We start from the raw sequence: 21,800 nt of genomic DNA, 5'->3' as shown, positions 1-21,800 counted from the left end.
AGTATGTCTTTTAGATTAAATATTTAACTAACAAACAGACAAAATGAAACTGGGACATCAAGTTCTCCCAGAGATCTCCTATGCACTGCTAAAATGCCAAAGTAAATAGTGTTTTCAAAGTCTAAATTAGTCTTCCCCCAGTGAAGCCAGCAGTAAAATTCCCAGTGGTTGCAAAGGATGTCAGGTTAGATCATCATTCTTTAGGCCACTGAAAATCCTATATTTTAAAAAATTATTTCTTTGTCTCCCTAATATCACACTGGTGTTCTCTGGACCTTGAATTTCAAACTTGCTTCCTGCATCTTTAAGCCTGTATCAGCCCCATCCCAGCACACAGGTGGCCTCTACTTTGTTGCAGCCAGATTTTCCCAGTTGTGAGGAAAGGGATGATGTGCATTTGAGCTGTTGTTTTGCCTCCATGTAGTCTGGCTGTCCTCTCTGGACTGAATTCCCTGACTGTAAAATACAGATAATGGCACTTCCCTGCCTACATAGATTATGTGAATTCCTCAAGCTTTCTAGGGATAAAAGCCAGAAAGTAATGTAACAGGTGATGTCTTGCTGCATATTTTATCTACTGGCATAGAACCATTACTCCATTATTCAGAAAAATGGGGACAGAGACAAGAAAAACAAATTAAAAGCAAAGAAAAAAGCACTATTAATAATAATGAAGAAAAATGAAATAGCATATGGCCTGATTTCTAAAAAAAGATATTCCTGCAGATATACAAAGCACTACATTAAATATGATTCTCCATATGATTAAATGAGCTTCTCTCAACTTGCCTACCTTTCTGCTTCCTTAAAGCCACTGTCATTTTTTCTGGCAGTACATACTTTCTGGCAGTACATACTTACGTACTGACAGCACGTACTTCAGTAGTTCCAAGACAATCAAGCCAACTTCTAGAGCATTAAACTGTCTGAAGATGAGACACACACAGCTGGAAATCAGCAGGTGGCACACAAGGGGAACCACATGAGCAAACACATAAAACACATATACAAATAAACATGATAGGAATCAGTAGACAAACATGTTTGAAAAGAAGGGAGAGGTGCTTTTCTAAATTTGCTAATTAGAGATAGAAATACTTCTTTAAAATCTGTAAGTAATTAAGATAAAATGTAAAGCAGTATATTTGTCTCTTCTTGTTGAATCACAGTTACTTCTGTGCTGTCAGATCCATCTGGGTGAACCTATTGAAGGACCATAAGGAACCACTGGACATGGAGTTTCCTTCTCCTGGAAACTTTCATCCAGTGTTGTCTTCTTCAGAGTTTTCGGTTGCTTAAGGAGGAACTGAAGGAAAAATGAGAATTTTGCAGCCTGGAAACAAAACCTACCTGTTTAGAGCTATTGCAGCTCTCTATCTCTGTGTAGGGTTTCTCTCCATCAGCCATCACCATACGTCCTGTTTTCAGCTGGGATAATGGGATCATTTTTTTCCTAGCAGCTGGTACGGTGCTTGTGTTTGGATTTAGTATAAAAATAATGTTGACAACACACTGATGTTTCAGTTGTTGCTAAATAATGCTTAAGTCAGGGACTTCTCAGTTTCCCATGCTCTGCTAGTGAGGAGGTGCACAAGAAGCTGGGAGGGAGCATGGCCAGGACAGCTGACCTGGCCTGGCCAAAGGGACATTCCAGACCACAGAAGGACATGTTCATATAAACTAGGGGAGTCAGCTGAGAGGGACTGATCCCTGCTCAGGGCAGGGCTGGGCACCAGTTGGTGGGTAGTGACCAATTACACTGCGCAGCACTCGTTCATCTTGGGTTTTATTCCTTTTTCTCTTTTGGTCATCTTCATTTTCCTTACTATGATTCCATGATGATGATGATGATGATAAAGATGATGATGATGATATTTTATTTTATTTCAATTATTAAACTGTTCTTATTTCAACCCCCAGGTTTTACCTTTTTCAGGTTCTCCTCCCCATGCCAGAGCGGGGCTGGGGAGGCAAGTGCAGGAGTGGCTGCGTGGTTCTCAGTTTGCTGGCTGGTTAGAGCACAACACCAGACTCATCAAACACTGTATCAGACAAAGTAGGTCAGCATGGGGCTAACCAATCTTCAGAGCTGATTTTATGCTTTATCCTTCCTGTCTTGCTGCAAGTGTTGCTTCCTGAGCTTCCCAGAGATGATTATTTACTTGTGTAATGGTTTGAGCAGCACATGAGGAACATGAGGAACATAACAGTGGTTGTTACTCCAAGTGTGAGAAAGCCCTTTGGCAGAAAGGGATGAATTTTCCCAGTCTTCCAGGCCAGCAGACTCTCTTGGAATCTGGCCTCTCACCTCCAAGTGCATCATGTTTCCCTCCACAAATACAAATGTCACTCCAGCTTACGTGATCAACAACATCTGCACGGAAAAATACCACACTGGTTTGCAATAGAGATGGTACCTTGCTATTCATATGCACATAGCATTTTGCACTGCTTGCTGTTCTTTCAGAGCTTGACTGTCACTTCCCATCAATGGCATAATGTTTCTTCAGGAGTTCCATTTACTGAGTTTTTTCTTTAGTGTACCCTTTAAAATGAAATAATTTGGCTTGTGTTTTGTGACAAGGTAAGACAGACATAGAAATGATATTTTAGTCAAAGTCACAGAGTCATAGCTCTTGAAGTATTATTTACTTAAAACTTTGAGATATGCTTTTTCCTGAGGAACCCAAACTGTTATGTATTTTCTTCCTAATATACTTGGTATTTGTATTTAATTTCTAGCTGGAATTAAATATTAGAGATTTTCATTGTAGATATAGAGCTAAATTATTATAATGATAATTACTATTGAATATTTAAGCATACATCCTGTTCTTAATCCATTTAACATGCACTAAAGGATCCCAGATTGCAGTACCAAGAACAAGTCTGTAATTGTTTTAATCTGAAAGATGAAGGTTCAAGGTAAAGAGAATTCAATTAACAAAGCCAAACCTTGATGTGAAAAGGTACAGCCTTCTCTTTTTTGCTTTATAGCTCCACAATAAATCACCTTCTTAGAACATACAGTTAAATGTCACTGTTTCCAGAAGGTATTGCTAGGAGAGAACATAAACCCACAAGCTCTTTAAAACTTTTCATCTGCTTAAGCCCTCAGGTTGGTTACCTTCTTTCATCCTTGAGTCCTGTTTGTCTTCATTAACCTTCCATGGCTGCCCAGGATCACTTCCAGATGTGTGCATGCCAGCCCTGAGGAAGTGTTTGCCAAGGCTGGCTTCATGAATGCCAGCAAATAATGCCAGTGTTCTAAGTTTTTTAAAAAGGAAGATTCCCCTCCTCATGCAGCAACTGAGCCAAGAGTGTGCAGGAGCACAGAGAACAGGTCCTGTGCATCATGTCAGGGGCCGTGCCTTGTCTCTGGCAGGGATGTTGCCATCACACCTCTAGCCATGAGCAAATGTACTAAAAACTTGGCAGGCTCCACCATGCACATGCACAACAAGCTTCAGAAGCTACTGAACCAACCAGAGAGCTAAAGTTGGAGTGAGGTGAATTTCACTCTGATATTTCAGGGCTGAAATAAGAGGAGCAGTTTGAGTAACACTGAAAACTTGGTTTGTTCTGTTCTGTTTGTGTCAAATTGCAAAATAAATTGGATTTTTTCAAAACATTTAAATACATTTTTTTAAATGGCACTTTCCATGCAAAAAAAAAAGTTTACCAGTGTAGGACATTTTAGGTTCAATTCACACATCTTTATAGGAATTCCAGCATTCTTACAGTGTCAGCAGAGCATTAATCCTGAATTTTCATGGCCTTTAAATTGTGAAAACTATGAGAATCTTAGAGTAAAGAGAAATTGGATTAACACCCTTTGCCATCTCAAATTTTGTGCATGTATGCATGGAGACATATAATATTAACACGGAGAAGATCAGGACATGTTCTGTGAAATTCTGCAGAATACACATTTGTTTTTGGCAGAGTACAAAATCCGGACTGTGTGATATAACCTTGAGTCAATGCTGGAACTCCTTTCTTTATTCTCCTTTCCTGCCCTTGCTTACGTCTCAGATAAATGCTCATAACCCTGTTCTCTGACAAGTTCTTCCAAGAAGGAGGTGTTTCTATTCTGGCCTTATGACTCATGCCTGCCATGCCCTTCCCAGGCCAGAAGGAAATACAGGAGCTGCTCTGGGACTTCAATGGACCCTGATCCAGGGGTATAAATCACATTTCTATGTAACAATTTAAACATTAATATGTTAAGTCAGGCTCTAACTCAGTGAAACTGCCTTATAGTGAATAACTTCTTCTTCCTATATGAGAAAGTCACAAAAAAAAAAAAGAGATTCAGACATTGATTCTGAATGTTTTTGAATATGATGATGAATCAGTGATAAACTCCCATGTAATACATGATAAAAGTAAAATTAAGCATTGTTACTTTTCCCCTAGCCTGTTGGAAACTAGCCATGTAAATTATAAAACAGACCCAGATATAGGAAAAATCAAATAATGAGATAATCAGAACTCACAGTAAAATACCCCTCTTAAGACAAAATACTTAAATGAGCTACATTGCAGCATTCAAATGCATTCCTACACCTCATTGTAGCTACTCCTGCATAAGTTTTAGTTCAGCAGTGCCAAACAGGAAAATTACCTTTAGGAAATGTCCATTGTCTTCTCCTTGCCACTTCTGTTCTTTCTCATTTTCTTACTTCTACCAGTTCACACTCTCATTTTTGGTACTTCATACCTTCATTCTTCTGTTTCCTCACACTTTTAATGTCACTTCCAGTTGAGACAGATGAATATTCCATTGGCTATAGCAGTTGGACATTTTTTCTACTGAGCCTGGGATTTTTTTCATGCCTCAAGCTTCATGCTCTGCACTGATATGAGACCCACCCATATTTTCAGGACTCTACAGTTATGCCATACAAAATATTAGTTCAAATCTGATAAAAGAAGACCATGGTTATGGAACTTATTTTGTGCTAACATTATGTCTTGATCAAAGGGCTTGCCTCTCAGCTGGGAGTTTGAATCAGTCAAGGCAATGCATGACCCACCCAGTATTTTTGTACTCACTTACTTTGTATTAAAAAAAAAAGAAAAGAAATAAAGTTTAAAATTTTGACCTCTTTATTTATTGTGCGTTTTTTTTCCAGAACTAAACTGTGCAAATCCTTACATGGTGTGTTGGATGTGGGCATTACCCATTTCATTTCAGACTAAAACATCAATGTAAAGATCACAAACAGTAAAATTGTTCAGACTTGGAAATGCTATTAAACTTTACATAGTGTGTTAACATTGTAAAATGAAGCTGTCTCTCTGCCCCACACCATTGGAACAATAAATGTATTTTCAGAAACATACCCATATTCTAATTCAATTTAGAAGAATCATGGTTGAGAAAAGCCCTGAGAAGTCTCCTCCTGCTTCACTTTGCCACATCCAAAACTTCCATAAGTACAAGAAAAGTGAAAGAAACCCTGTGAGTGTAGCTTGCACAACACACAATTGGATCCAGTCACCACCACACCAACAGCCATGGACAGGGCTGAAACTGCATCCTTAGCTAATCTTTCCATGGCAACAAAGTCTATAATGAGTAGGCAGGCTGGCTTTGTGTTGTATATCACAAATACACAAGCACAAGTATGGCATAAAGCTGGGTGTTTCCATGAAAATTTCATTTGAAAGCAAAACCCCTGCAGAAAGCCTTTTAGGAAGAAGCCCTGAGAAAACACTAAGGAGCCACAGCCTTCCCTCTGCCAAAAATGCTGTTAAGAAATGCTGCCTTGAAATCAAAAATTGTGCTGAATGAGTGAAGAAGTGGTCAAAGAAAAAAAGCAGATGATGCAGGAAACATCTTCCACCCCCCCTTGATGCTCACACACTCAGACACACACACATATGCAGGTTGCTCCCTTTTGCAAGAATTATGGATTCCTGACTATAAATGTCAAGTAAGGTTCCTCATGGTAACCCTGCCAAGTGTTCATGTTTGATAGACTGCACAAGTTCAAAAAGTTGCAATTTACCCCTCTTTGTACCATGATGAGCAAGTCTGTCCATTAAAACAATTGTTCTTTTAACTTAGTGGATTTAAAAGCCTTGGCATAACTTCAATGTGATTTTGGTATGATTGCATATGCAGTAAAGCAAAAAGCCAACAAACTAGGCCAGCTTCTGAACTCTGTGTCCCTAAAACCACTGGGATTTTTGTTTAAGCAAGTGGTTCAGAATTTGAGCCTGATAAAAACAAGCTTTAGCAGCAGCACAGACTGGCCTCAGCCCTGCTACTCAAACCAGTGATCTCCCATGCAGGTTCTGTTCCACTCCAGGCCACAGTTCCAGCACCACTCAAACCTGCACTGAGGGCGAGGACACTTCATATGCATGCAGCCACCTGCAAAATAGCAACAGAATGGCTTTGGTACTTGGAAAACACTTAGAGATGTTAATCAACAATTAAGAGCATTAAAATCAACTTTCTTCGACACTAATTTACCAACTAAGTAAATTATTTAATAAAAGAAAAGTACAAACCCAAAGAATATTTCCCCGGGCTTTCTAAAACCTGCTCCTCATCTCTTATTGGGCTTTAATGTGCATTTCTCACTTGAGGGACTGCAGGGGTAGGAGGAAATTAAAAAAGACTATGCTAGGGAAAGGGAAAAGAGATGATAGTCTATGGCCTTTCAAAGCAGTCCTGGAGGTACCTCCTCAAGGTTACTCTACACTAGTCCAGCTGTGAGCCAGAAGATAAACAAAATTAAATCCTTTTTTGAATTTGGATTCAAAGATTTGCAAGATTTGCAAAGTTGGTAAATCAGGAGATAGACTTGCTGACTGCTGATCACACAAAAATGACATTAGTAATTTAAGTTGATTTGACCTTTTTAGTATCTGAAGGAGCCTTTTGATCATATAAATGTTTTTTTGCATGTTGGATTTCTTACTTCTCCATACCACAAGAGCAGCTTTAATTTCTCTGCTCATAACCTTGATCAAAAGTTTATTTTGTAATATATAAACATTAACATTGTCAAAGGTCATTACAGAACTACACTTCAAACTGGAATTATGTTGCTTACCACACAAAGAGATCTTTTGTATAATTCAAACTGAGAGAAAAGCATGAAGAAATTCTGAAATGTCATCTTGGTTTGACTCCAAATGGTGATGGGAAGTACAGGGAGTGTGTGTTCCCTACTGTATGAGCTGCTGCCCTTACACCATGTTTTTAAAAATGCCACTCCAGAATGTTTCTCAGAAGGCAAAAACAAACAAGAATTAGTTTGTTAAAATAGGCCTCTCTGCTTCACCTGACAAAGAGAGAAAACCACTTGTGATAGCAAGGTCTATTTGTCAGTTTATATCTTTGTGTGAGAAAGGCACTGTGCCAGAAAGATTTTTATCTTATTTAAATGTAAACATACAAATGGCCAGCCTCCATGTTCCAGTTTATTTAAAGTTTAGATCTAGTCCTCTCTTACAGTTTGTATTAAGCCATCACTGGGTAAAACTCATCTCTGTCATGGTGCAGGACCCAAACCCATTAGGTGCCCTCTCTAAAACATGTGCTCCCCCTACTAAGCTGCATAAATCTTGTTATTCTTTGCTGCATGGCAGCTGAGATCAGCAGTCAGGAGTGGAGAGTGCCTCAAGCAATGGGACCTACAGCTCTGTGAGTACAGCAGCTCTCTGAGAGACATGGATGTGTGTCTAAACTCACTCAGACTGGGGCCTTCTCTCTTTCACTTCAGCTATTACAGGAAAGTTCCTGGCACCCAGAAATATTCTACAATGCCTGAAGTTTATGTGGACTGTTACAGAAAAGTTATTGGCATTGTCACTGTCCCTTGTAAAAGACACTGTCCACAGACTATGGGGAAGCAGAGCAGAATTATTCTCCCATGTGGAGTCAGTGTACTCCTCCCAAATGAGGACTGCTGGCAGACATCAGGATACAGTTGTCAGTCACTTGACAGCAGCTGTACTTTGGCAGCTCTGAAGTGTTTCTTTAAGTTTACAAATGGCAGCCTAGAAGCTGGCATGTGCAGTACCCATGACCAAAGAAGAAGGCAAACACTGCGCTTTTTAAGCTTTGTGATTTTGTTTGCAAAATGACAGAATCACTGAGGTGGGAAGGTCCCTTAAGAGAACATCCAATCCAAAACTTGGCTCAAAGCAGGGCAACTAAAGTAGGGTGCTCAGAGTCTAAGAGAAAGTAAAGGTCTTACCACTCCTTCAAGCCTAACCAGAAGGGGGTTTTGTTTGGCTATGCACAAACTCCTGAATATAAATAGTCACCATTATAATTTGTCTATTTCTAATCAGATTAAAATCTCTGGTTTTCAGTCTGTTCTACAAATCTGTAAATAATTTTTTGACCTAGGCCTCTGTTATCTCTCTTCTGCTGCCCACCTTGCTCTCCACGCTACTCCAAATCTTGTCTCACATTCCCACCCTTCAATTCAAGCTTTCTTTCCTTCTGCTTCTTGTGCTTGAAGGTGTCTCCCACTTTCCATCTGCCAACTGCTTTTTCTTTCATCAAACCCCAGATTTCAGGATTTTGTCCTATTTCTTCCCCAGTAATATTTCTGCAGTGTCACTGCTCAAAGTGTTCTCCCCTTGAAGTTCATAGTGCCTTATTTGGTGTTTTCAGTGTCCCATGTGAATGTCACAAGACTGGGAAGCACCCTCTAAGTATTTGTATAATATTTTGGCAATCATGTTAATACATTTTTATTAATTAACATAAATACAATTAAGTCTTGGAACAATATTAACCTATAAATTACAGCCTATTTACCATTCCTGTTCTTAATTTTAAACATCCCAATGCCAGCAGATTACTTTTCTTCCTACATGGTAAGCACTGATTAATGCAAACTGTTTGTCAGGACTCACGTTGCTTCCTCTAACTTGCTTTTCTACCGTGGGCATGTGGCTGGGTTGGGATTAATCTCACCCAAATTCAGCCTTATACTGTGTAGACATCTACAGCAGGACTAATTCTTCACACCCCACTTTTAGGTGTGATTTTCTGGCCTACATATGTTCTGCTTCATCGGGAGATGAATTTTACCCTACAAATGTCTATTTTTCCCAGTGACAATGGAAAGTCTGGGTAACTAGCTGGATATTCTGTCATATGAATGCTACATCCAATGCCCCATTTCCCCTATCTAAAATATAGCTGGATATTTTGTGAGGCTTAATTAGTGGTTTTAGAACTGAGTGAGTTAGTTAGCATTTTCAAGATAATTTAGTTAAGGTGACACAAGGAATTATCCAAGCTTTTTGTTCTCTCCCCCTTTTGGAATAATATTATGCATATGTACACCTGAACATTCATATGTTTATACTATAAAATGAATTTTAAAAGACAGGTAAGTACAAGATCTCTAATAATCTTACCATTTTTTTCTACTGGAATATTGCAGTTGGGGCATGGCTTGGTTGTCTTCTTGATTGTTTCTCTAGATGCTTCTTCCCATCGAGCTTGCATGGCTGCGTGTTCATCAACTACAAACCCCTGCAAAGAGAGAGAGAGCACTCATTGGGGCATCAAGCCATGCTGCAAATGCACCAAGACAGGTAAAGCAAAAGGGAAGGCAAAGGAGGAGTCAGGTGAACCTGGCTGACAACATCACATGTTAGACACCACAGGTTTGATTTTGCTTCAGAGATTAAAGCCCTTCTTGAAAGAAAAACAAAAACACCAAGGAAGTGCAACACTTGGTAATGCAGGATGGTGGGGTGCCTGGAAGGAAATTGTTTTTCATAATAAAGTGTACTCTTTTGTATTGGAGGTCTGAGTTTCATTCCAATGTAACCCTACACAAACATAACATGCACAAAGAATAAACAAAAATTTTGGAAAAAAAAGCAAAAAAACCCCACTTGAGTAATGAAATACTCAGAATGACACAGAAGGAAAAAGTCATCATGAAGAGTATAAAAGGGATTCCTCTGTTTGTCCTATTTATGACTGGGACAAAATTACATAATCTACACAAGTGGCCTATTTGGCTGCTTCCTACCTAAAATGATAGCACAAGGACAAAAGAGATGGCAGTGCCTTGAGTCATTTTCATCACACAAGGCTGGCAACCATGTGAACACTACCTATAAACAATGCATGTAGGTTCCAACCTTGAAGCTCTGCTCTCTCCATTCATAATATGGTTTTATTCAAGCATGTGGGAAAATGATGAACTTAAACAAAACTAATTTATAACAATTCCTGTAACTTAGTGTATACCTTCTAAATACTTATAGGCTTTTATGTGGATAGACTTTTATATTTATTTATATGGATAATTTTTAATATATTTCTTTCTAGTAAGACCGAAGAAGGAAATTGGCCCAACTTTAAGCAATGCAACAAAGCCATAACTCCACTTGAATTCTGGTCGTCTAGTATTGATAAAACAGAGTAGAGAGTGAGTAGTGCCTTGATTCCATCCTTGGCTGAAATGACCTCAGTTAAAATGGAATAACAAAGACCAACATCTGCAGAAATTTATTTCCAGCTCATCTAGTGGCCATTGCAATATGCATTTAAGGAAAACCAAACCAAAACGCAAAACAACAAAAAACCCCTGCACTGCCTTATTTTAATCAGGAAACACCAATAATATGTTTGCCATTATTTATTTTACAACTTACATCAGTCTCCTCAGTCTATGAATGCCTTTTTTGCTCCTCACTTAAGATTCTCCAATTTTCTTATCTTTTTCATGTAGAGGTGACAAAAGTGAATGAAGTCTTCTTATCTGTATCCTAGAAATGACTTTTACTCTTGTCTCTCTGCTTGTAGAGAGGGAACTCGGCCCTGCACCCTGCTGGATTATTCAGCAATTTGGCAGAAAGATGACCTCTATACAACAGCACATTAGTAAGTTCTGGGAAATAGAAAAGGCTGCTCAAGCTAATAGCAAAGAACATAATCTAGTATTGATTTTTCAACACCTACATCCTTAAGGAAGGATGACTTTTGCAAGCAATCTGAGCTAGCTGAGAGACGCAGAGTGGGAGAGGGGGGAACGCTTGACCTGGGCCTCAGTTTCCCCCGTGACGAAAATAAGATGATATCTCATTTTAATGGGAGCTCATTGCTTAACATGCATACAATTGAAAATCACTACAGCAGTGACAAAACATTGCTATTCTTTTCAGAGGCACTAAATGAGAAGACCAGAAGTATTTTAAATTTTTGTAATCAGTCCAGATGAGCTTCACACTGGCTGTTTTCTCAAATAGTCCAAATCCAATGTTTTAGTACTTGCAAACATACTTTTTTCTCCATCTTCATGTCTTTGTTGTGATCTAATAGCAAAGGACACTGAGGCAAATTTTCACATACCAAACTTCTAACTTTATTTGTATAAGCATTTTTGATCTTTGTTCTGCAAACAAAATTGGGAGACCTTAGGAATAGCTAAAAGAAACAACTTCTAGCCACACACATGCAGCTCACTAAGAACAAATTGCTGAAAACAGCAGTGAATTATTATCTTTAGTATTTTCCATTGCAAAAAGTCTAGCATGAACTAGTTGCAGTAGCATGATATTTCAGCCCATTAGAGCTGAAACACCCCTCCTTGCTGAATGCCAGTCTTGCTGAATGCTAAGTTAAAAACTTCCTGCTGCATGAACCAAATGCAGAGAAATGGCACAGTGATGGAGTCCCTCTGATTCAGTGAAGAAATCATGCCATCCAGATCCATAAGCCTTCAGTGCTTATGTGCTTTATTTAGTGCTTCACACCCAGTGATGGCAAGCACACATATACTTATCTGCATTTTTTCTTCCAACAATAAAGAAAAGGTCTATGGCAATTCTTCATTACCTGTGTCTATTTAAATCATGTTCGTACATCCTAAACTAGCAAACCCAACCTCATTGAAAATGGCCCAGGTCTGTCAAGCAGAGGGGTCTCTAACTTTGCTTGTTCTGCCTGGTCTTGGATAAGAAGCTCAGAGATGCTCCAGGTGTGCATCACATGTCAGTCTGCTGAGGACAGGGGACTTGGATCACTTCTGATGCTCACTCAACACAATATGCTCTTGTTCCCCAGTTAGTATGGAACATTTGTCCCAGCACTATGGAAAAGCTACTAGATTTCATCCATGCCACTTTATGAATAATTTTTTTTTGATTCTCAACCGTGCTGCATATAATGACCAGGAATGAATACCCATAAATAACAGCAAGCTACAGAAAGAGCTGTTGCAAGCACTATTCAATATCCCCCCTTCAGTATTTCCTTTGGGTGACAGGAGCAAAAGGTTGTCTATTATCTCTGGGTCATCCTGAAGGACATAGATTTACTTCTGTTCCTATGCTCAATCTTTTGGAAAAACTACCAGGGATAAAGAGACCACAGAGACTGCCAAGGACCATACAACAATACAAAACCAGGTACGTGGAATGGTTTCTTTGCAGTTAATCAATATCATGCAGTACTGGAAAGAGACCTACAGGGACAAAAAGTATCTTGAAATAGAAATAAAGTGTCCTTCTTAGAGCAGCATCTCATTCAGGTGATAGAATACACATCGACCTGTCAGTAGAACCACACTGAAGCAAAAGAAGAAGATGTTTGCAGACAGCAACTAAGCAGTACCATCTAGATTAAAAACATTCATGGCAAAGCTTCTTGTTTAAAATACCAGAGGTCTTAGATACATAGTGTTAAATTTTGACCACCACTGAATTATATACTGCCTTATGTTAGCACACTTCTTTAATGATCATGCTTATTTTGCCTGGTATAGATAACATCTCAAAATTGAAGACCCTTAATTCAGAATAGAACATGCAACTGTTAACCTTCTTTGTGCTTTGCTTTAAGTGGATGTAATTTCTGTATTCCTGTTTGTTTGCCCTTGGTGCTTCATCTCTCCCCAATAAACAAAAAAGCTGGTAATGCATAACTTTAAAAAAATGTATCCTAGTGAAGCTTTCTTTAAATCCAAAATACATTTGCTTTTGGTCAGAAATGCTTGGTTTTAAGATAATTTTACTTGCAAAAATAAGCTTTTTATTTAGGGTAATAGAAATATGTAAAATTATCTCACTTCGTGTGAAATACAGAATTTTAAAAGGGTTTAGATGTCTCAAAACAGGAAGTATTACTCATTTTCTAACAAGAATGTGAGAAAAGCTATGTATACTTGAAAGCATTTGAAAGGAAGACAAAGATTAATTCATTGTGCATGAGCAATGTTCATCCCACCATAATATTTAGGTTAACACAGCCCACAAGAGCTAGAGCTCTAAGCAAAAGCAGCCTCAGCTGTTGAAGACTGATCTACAATGGATGGTGACAGTGCAACTTAAATTTATTGTGTCTTCTTGACTTCAACAGGGCTGTTTTATAAACATGATCACATGAATAAACTGCCATGTTTATTACTGCCTTTTACTGCAGGGGGTAAAAATAGCAGGTGTCTAGGGCACTAGATAGGTTAGAGGGTTTTGGAAGAAAATGGATTATTTGAGCCATTTAGAGTAAAAATCTCACAAAGAGAGGTGTGCATAGCTATGGGACTATTGCTCTATTTTAGAGACAGATTTAGGCTAATTCAAAACACTAAAATGTGGCTATAGATAAGGAATAGAAAAGATATTCATTCAATGAGATTATGTTTCACACATAGGAAAAATAGAGGTGCCAGTACTACAATGATCCCATTAAATCCACATGAAGCAGCTTTGTATGAGCCAATTTGTCTAGTGTGCCTAGGGAATTCTGACATAAAATGAAAGAGCTGCTTTGTGATGACAGCAACTAGTTAAAATCAAATTGATATACACAGGGTATTATATTGGATACAAGAAGAAAGAGTGCTCTGGTTTGGTGACACTGCACATCAATGTTCTCACTCTGTGTGTTGCAGCCATTCATATAATGAATTAAATTCAGGTAGATGGTGAATATTGGATTTGCACTGATCTAAAGCAGAAAATATAATCTAATACAGGTCATTCTTATGTAACTGTTTTCCATGAGCAGAATAAAGAACGTGCCTTCTCTCGTAAGTGGCAACACTGCTGAAAATGACTGTCAGCTTAACCTCATAAACAAAAGCAGTCTGTCACACCTTTTTTGCTTTATTGCTGCCCAAAATAGGAAAGCTAAAATTCTCTCTATATAGTTATCATCTATTTCTCATTAGACAGAAAGTTAAGACCTATGCTCAGATTTCCTCTGGTGCATCTTTATTTATAACACAGAAATTAATTTTACAGGACATTTCCCGGTTATAGTTATTTTTCTTGCTCCTTTAATTAGGCACCTATGGGTTGAAATGTCCTGAGCTTGACATTGTGAGTATACCAAATACTAAAACCCTGAGCCTCAGTTTGTTTTTCAGTTGTTTAAGATATTTTAGAGATCAAGTTAGGTGTGCCATTCCTTGTACAGTCATGTTTTATTTAACTTTTAAAATTTACCAGATGGGAAAAAAACCACAACCAATGGCCTAATAATAGATGTTTTGCATTTCAAACTGTGACTCAGGACTCATTGAAAGATACTATGTATGATGAACCTTTTCAGTAGCTTTTCCTTTCACTAAAATGCAGGGAAATAATTAATGTTTTTTGTGGCTAGCATTTAGCATTTATCATTATCATTAGCTGCTTAGAGACCTAGCTTCACAACCCTACATGCTTGCTGGAAATCTACAGCATGGGAGGTTAGCATCTTCCACGATGGAGAAGGAAGCCTGGCAGGCAATGCCTGAGCATTTCATACCCCCTACTGTCAACTCTGAGACCTGCACACAGGAGGAAATGGGAATAGAAGAGGGGCTGGGAGCTTTTCCAGGAGCTACATTCCAACAGCCTTCAGCAGCATGCCAGGTGCTGTGACAGGCTTTCCTGGGTGTGTGTGCAGGAGCACATGAATGTGCCTTTATGTTTTCACCTGTGCAGCAAAAAACACGTCTGGGAAATGATCCAAGGGGTTTGCTTGGAGCCACTTGTTCACCTAGGACATCATGCTCGAGTCAGGTGTGAGCCCAGAAACTCTGGTTAGAGGGCAGCCCTGGAAGTGTGTGCTGATGAAGAGGGTCAGGTTTGACTCAGCTGAGGCACCCACTGCTCTGCTTTTGGCTAGGTCTGATGGGCTCCTGGGCTGACAGAGGGGCTGGATAAATTTATACTGCCAGTTACAGAACAACAGAGCTACTGCCTGGATCCCACGTTAGCTGCCTGAGGACTGTGAGGGCTGAGGTCTGAACAAGAACAGCTGAGGTTTGATTTGAAGGTGCTGGGTCTGGAAAGGGCTTTGGGATTAAGTGACAAAGGCCTCCAGCTTAGGGATACAGCCAGGACAGGCAGTGTCCCACAGGTTAAGAGTGGAGTTGAAGTCAAGTTTTACAGCACTAGCTATAATTTTACACTGGAAAAGACTGTAGATGAAGGTTTAAAACATGTATCTTTATGCCTCAGTAAAAATGGTATTACCATTTATTTTAAGAGACCACAGCCTTTGTGCAAAGCCAGCACCATGAGCCTCAGGATGCATCAGGCTTTATCTGAACTTGTCTTGGCATGCCTAGAGATTTGGTTTAGCCTGTGACATCAGTTATTGAACGACCTGGTGACTATTCCCCTGTTCTGCTTTTGTATAATTTTTGTATTATGGCTTGGTTCAACAGTTCCATGTATTCTTGTAACTGACAGGCAGGAATGACCATTATAGGTACTATTGGTCAGAACAAACTGTCTCTCACCCTACAATAAAATGCTGTGCAGAGGAGTAATGGCATGGGATGATAGAAGAAGCCTTGAAAGCAGAGGCACAGGATGATATGGGAGGCCCCACCATTATAAACCGCATTCAAGTGGTCATTTACCCAAATACAGCCTTGAAGAATGGGTAAAAACAGCCTTGAGGACAACAGAGAGAACAAAGGCATAACTGACTTGGATAAAACACACCAACATTGGCTTGTGTGTCAGAGAAGGAGTCTGCTAACACACAAATAACACTGACTCCAAGCAGATTACAGAATAGGAAGGAAAAAAAAAAATCCTTCACTATCAACATCATGCTCCTTCTGGTAAAGGTTTCACTATACCAGCCCATTCCAGACTGCAGCTATTGAACCCAGAACCCAGGCAAGGAGTGGAAGGTTAAAAATAACACTGGGGAAATGGGTGCTACCAGAAAGCCTGCATATCCTTTATTTTAATTATAATTTGATCTGTAAGTCCTAGTGTTATTGTAAATAGGCTAAAATTACTTCACTGATAAGCTAAGACTTTGATAAAACCAGCAATACATTTTTTAGTTTGCATAGACAGTGAACATGGTCTGAAATGAACACCTTTACACCACTTAGTCTCTAACCTGTGTGTGAAAAATGGGTAAGAATTTTTAGCTGCATCAGCAGCTGAAGATGAATACTTAGAGAAGGATTTTAATGGATTGCATGGATTGCAGGGCCAGACTTGCTAGAACTGACTCCTTCTCTGACTAGCTGGAATTAAGGCTTGGAGTAAGACTAGGTATGTTCTGACAGGATTTTTAAGGAGTTTGGTAGGACAAGATAATCAGCAGCTTCTTGGAGAAAGTTTTTCACAGAACCAATACTAAAACATACTTTTTAATAACACATTTTCACCCAGGTTGTGTTACCTTTCCCCCCCCAAACACTTATGACTCAGTGCCCCATATTCTGCTCACTTATTTACCTGGGCACCATTTCTACATCAGTGCCATTGCTATTACAGTTTACCTTGCCATAAACCAGCTTCCTCATCAACATGCCCAGCACTGAAACCATCCTGGGAGCTACTCTGAAAAAGTTCAAATCTGATATGTGGCCACATTTTATTGTCCAGTGCTAGCAAGCAAGAAGGTGCATTGCTTATCCTTGTAACAGGAAAACCATCTAGAAAGGTTTTGTGCTAGGAAAGCTAGGCTAATTTTAAGGTGGGAAATTACAGAGGAAGCTGGTTTATGGCTAGATTCCCCACCAGCACAGACTGTCTATGTGTGAGGTTAAAAGAGGCCAGGAAGCTTGGTTTTGTGGTGTACATTGCAGGGACTATGTGGTTATTTCTAAACCTAAATCTGGCTGGAGTCACCTTTACTGTGTCATTGATTCCATCATGCACACTGTGCCTTTCAATTCATCAAATATGATTTCTTCTGTCATCCCAAAGTTCAAACAGCTCCAGGAAGCTGCAATGGTTTTAAAACAAAGCTTCCCAACTTATATTGCCACAGATAAATTTTATTTTCCCGGAAATAATGTAATTTACACACTAAGATGGGAAATAATCAGTCCTGCACCAGTAGGTAAATGTTTAAGATAAGCTTCCAATGGCCTATCTGGGCTAAAAGTAGACTTTTCAGCAGAAAGAGAACATTTTATCCTTCCCAATGGACCAAGCAATATCTGTGCACAGATCTGAAAGGTCAGGATACGCCAGTAGTTAAAGCTGGGCTGCTCTCTGCACGCTTGCTGCCAAGTTTGCCTTTTACCCCAAGCAGCCAGTAATGCCATTTAGCTTCCCTAAAGCTTCCAAATCCTTCATTTGGAATAGGCTTTCAGAGATGCACAGGTGGCACCTGCTTTATCCCTCCTATGTCCTGCAATCATGGTTGCCCTCTTCCTTCCTCCTGCCAACTCACCCCATTGCCCCTTCCATCCTTCTCTGCCCTCCTTCACAGACCCACCAGCTACACTCCCCTCTCTGTACCTCAGGCTTCCTCCTCCCTCCTTTGGACATCTGCCCAAGCACAGGCCCATCTCACCACCACCATTTATGTTTCCTGGACCCTCATAGCTGTGCCATGTCATTTCTCTTTCTTTTCCTCTTTCTGGAGCTTCCGCTCCATCTGACAGGTTACAGTCCCTCCAGTCAGCTCTTGGCTTTCATGGACACTCAAATTCCTCTACATCAGGCTCTATCTCTGCTTCTGAGAGATCTCTTTCTCCAAGTCTTCTCAAACTGGTGTCAGGCTCTGAGGGTACCATCAGACCTTGCTGTCCCAATCCCCTGCTAATCCCTGCATCCTGTTCACGGCCCAGGAACCCATGCCACTGCCTGGTGCACTGCAGCAGGGCCTATCTCCAGCTCCCCACATCCCTGCCCAGCCCAGTCATAGGCCACCTGTGGACCCACCTTCCACCATTTTGGCTCATCCCTGTCCTCATACCCTACCCTGACACATGGGAAGTCCCCAGGAAGCAGACAGCCCTTGCAGTGTCCTGACACACCTTAGGAGCGCTGCATGGAGTGCCACCACAGCTCTTCCTGCTCTCCACGCTGCCATCCACTGGTCACCCAATTCCTCTGCAACAACTCTCCTTCTTGGTTTTTCTTTCACCTCTGTCACACTCCTCACGCTCCACCATGTTCACCTCTGTTATGCTGACTGAGGTCTGAACCTGTCCACAGTGTTTCATATTGTTGAACATCAGAGACCTGCAGGCATTTGCAGAAATGTGAAGGCAAGAGAAGGTCCTTTCACTACTACAGCTACTAGAGGATAAAGCAAACCCTGCATTTTTCTTATTGGAAGTAATTCCCTGAAACTGATTGTGTATCCTGCACCTCTTCTGGAGAGGAACAGTTTAGTGGCAGTGTGTTTGTTTGATCCTTCCTTAAATTTGATTGGCAGAAGTTGTGGCAAAAAGATGTCTTGATAAAATAAATGATATGGAAAGGATCCAGACAGGAGTCAAATTGCATGAACAGGAGACATGGAAGTGTATTATTCCTACCTTGAAACGGACCATGGACAAAAATAAAACAAACCTTCTCACAGCCTCCCCAAGCACTACAATCACAGCAAGTTAGGTCTGACACACAGACCTATGCACCTGGCAGGTGATGCCAAGTGGAACAGACAGCCTGAAAGCACAGGTGGATAAATGTTTATACCGATTTCAGGGAGAGAGATGGAAACTATCCCACAGGTCCTGTTCTCCATACATGCCCCGGAATGGTCTGTGCGCCCGCTTCGGGAGCCCTGAGCGCAGGGCGGCTCTGCGGGGACGCTGGGCGGTGAAAGCAGCATCTCAGCAGCCCCTGCGCTCGCCCTGCTTCTGCTGCCGCTGGGTTTGCTCGCCTGGCTGATGAAAATGAGGGAAAACATTCCTTCAGTGGCACAGCACCGCCTCGTGGAGATGCTTCATTAGTGCCGCTCTCAGTTTCATAGAGGAAGAGGAGGCGGACCTAAATCAGTTAACTTCAGCTTAGACTGGAGTCTCAATGAATCCTGCTTAGTCTGTGGTCTTGTCTGTGCAGGGGACCTGATTTGTATAGGTGCAAGAGTTATTCTGGTACCATCATTTAGCTATTCTGGAACAGTTCCTTGAGAGTGCAGGCCATTTTTCAGGAACAGCAAGAACATTCACATGACACTAGAACTGCAACAGTAGTCAACATTGCTAAGTTAACAGGTCTGATTGGGTGCAATTCATGTGCTGTGAGATCGAATCAGATGGGTGAAGTGCTCCCATTGTTATAAGGAAAAGCAATGGCAATATTCAAATATTTAAAATAAATTATTTCTTCCTATGGTATTCTGATTCTTACTGGTATACATTTACTTCTGCCTTAGAAGATAAAAATTACATGAACTCTAGCTTCCACAGAGCCAACATTGTTGAATTCACTTTTTACATGCCATGACACTTTCAGTACTTGAGGCAAAACTCCATGCATAAGTAACTATATACTTATACAGAATATATAGAGCTCTCTGTTCATGTTGAGATGTACTCACGTTATAGTTCAGTTTAATTCAGGTAAGACACTGAGCCTTGGTCTCCTGCCTTGCTAGGCTGTTGAATGCTTTAAGCATCTCTCAATGTCTGTTGAAGTTGCTTTGTTTTTTATATAAATGTGAATGGGAACCAGAAGACTGCTCTAAGGCTATTGCAAATAAAATTACACTGTTCTTCGTGGAGGGCGGCTAAGCTGCAAATCTCCTTATTATATATACATATGGCTTCAAAAATGGGTTGCACAAACTCATGGAGAAAAAAAAATGCCAATAGCTACTAAACATAAAATACCATATGTACATCACAAATCACTAGAGGCTGGGAAAGTAGATGGATTTTGGGTCTGATAAAATATACATGTTCCAGGTCAACAGAGGTAGATACCTTGACTGACTAGGAGGATACAGGCTGTTTCATTCTGTCTCAACTAATGCTAATTCTTTTTATAAATTAGAAGAGCTTCACTAAGAAAGGTTAAAGGGAAGAATCTCTACACAGGTCAAGGTTTGCAAAGTATGGCTTATGAACCATCTCCAGGTAGCACATGGCAAAGACTCAGAAGAGAATTTCAGCTCCCTGTCAGTCTGTGTTCGGTGAGTCCCCAGAAGCCAGCCTCAGACAGAGCCTGCCTGCAGGCAGTCACAGGAGCTTGGCACACCTCCCTGAGAGCTGGCTGGATGCAAGCCCTCATCAGCACCTGCCCACAAACCTTTATCTGCCACACTGGACTGTGCGGAGGCTCAGGGTTTGAGTTTCTTCTTAGCATCAAATCTGCCAGATATCTGAATACCAGTTTTCTGCTACCTAGGAGTGCAGCTTGGGCATCAAGTTGTGAGATATTTAGGGGATATGTTTTCTGTTCTTTCAATCTCTCTCTCCCTCTTTTTTCTCTTGGAAAAACTGTGGTTTACGTGATTTATTTATTTCAATGAAAACTTGAATCTCAAACAAAGACAAATGCCAGGAGAGAAAAACTATTTCCTCTCCAGGTCTATAGCTACAATAGCTACAAAATTGTAGAGCAACCTAGAATAATTATCACCTAACAGCTTGCAGCCTAGACAATCTATTTTTTTATTTCTGTAAGCTAAAACATAAATTACCAATAGGCTGCATAGGCTGTAAAAAAGCCCTGTTATTCGGCCCAAACCCACATGATTTCCTGACTGGTGCATTGAAAATAAACTGAAAGGCAGAAAGACTATACAAAGCCTTTCAAAAGTGTTCACATTGAATAGAGACAACCCTAGAAACCCACTGGGAAGGCCTTTTCTTTATCAACTGATGGCAGAGCCCTGTGTTTTCCTGACAGAACTCGGTACTCTATCAATCAAAGAGACTGAAATCCACCGCAAAGCCAATTCGGCAACTCCGACGGCTGGAGTAATTCAGCATGAACATAATTGCTTTTACTTAGGATTATAATTAGGACCCATTTGACAAATGTCACTCTGGCTGGGCCAGGAATAATGATCAGGAGTTGTGAGATCCATACCTTCTGGGCCATGGCTCCTGGTGGGCTGAGGAGAGAGTTGCATTCCCCTTCATGGAATTCTTCTTTACATTCACGGCAGAACACGGACTGGGAAACAAAGCAAAGCATGCCAGTCATAAAAACACATTAGGGACATAGACAGCAGGTTACAATCATGAAGAGTCATACAACAGATGATCCCTTGCCCTTCTCTTCCTATTAAATTCCCATAATCCTCCTAATTGTGCATCTTATTATACACTCTGATCATTAACACAACAATTTTGCTGTTATTATTATACATTTCATCAGTGGAGTAACGCAAATGCCATTATTAAAAAATGAGATTTTGTGACATGGTCCATTTAGGGACATAAAGTCATACTAGATAGTTTATGGGTATGCTTTTCCTCCTGTGAAATCTATTTATAGAAGAAGGGTGATAGCTGAAAAAAGCTGTTCTGCTCTATAATGTTTGCTAATGGAAATAGTCTGTTCATAGTTCTGAATCAAATGCCTTCTCTATAGAAAACTATTGCTGACTTTCCTAGGGGATGACCACTTTATAAAAGGCTATA

At 40.2% G+C, this 21,800-nt stretch overlaps 1 protein-coding gene across 1 annotated transcript in view; it reads right to left on the bottom strand.

Annotated features, from left to right (window-relative positions):
• Positions 1-5,094: 5,094 nt before the first annotated feature.
• PRKN (parkin RBR E3 ubiquitin protein ligase) overlaps positions 5,095-21,800 on the bottom strand; it is a 674,035-nt gene continuing 657,329 nt past the window's right edge. Inside the window, exons 10-12 of the mRNA XM_077175671.1 lie at positions 21,244-21,330; positions 9,403-9,520; positions 5,095-6,385 (exon numbers count right to left, since the gene is read on the bottom strand). Coding sequence (XP_077031786.1) covers positions 6,276-6,385; positions 9,403-9,520; positions 21,244-21,330 — 315 coding nt within the window. The 3' untranslated portion in view covers positions 5,095-6,275. The remainder of the gene's footprint in view (positions 6,386-9,402; positions 9,521-21,243; positions 21,331-21,800) is intronic.

The sequence above is a fragment of the Agelaius phoeniceus genome, chromosome 3 (assembly GCF_051311805.1).
Source record: "Agelaius phoeniceus isolate bAgePho1 chromosome 3, bAgePho1.hap1, whole genome shotgun sequence".
Classification (NCBI taxonomy): Eukaryota; Metazoa; Chordata; class Aves; order Passeriformes; family Icteridae; genus Agelaius; species Agelaius phoeniceus.
The sequence above is the reverse complement of the archived record's forward strand: the minus strand, read 5'-3'. Positions and strand labels throughout refer to the sequence as shown.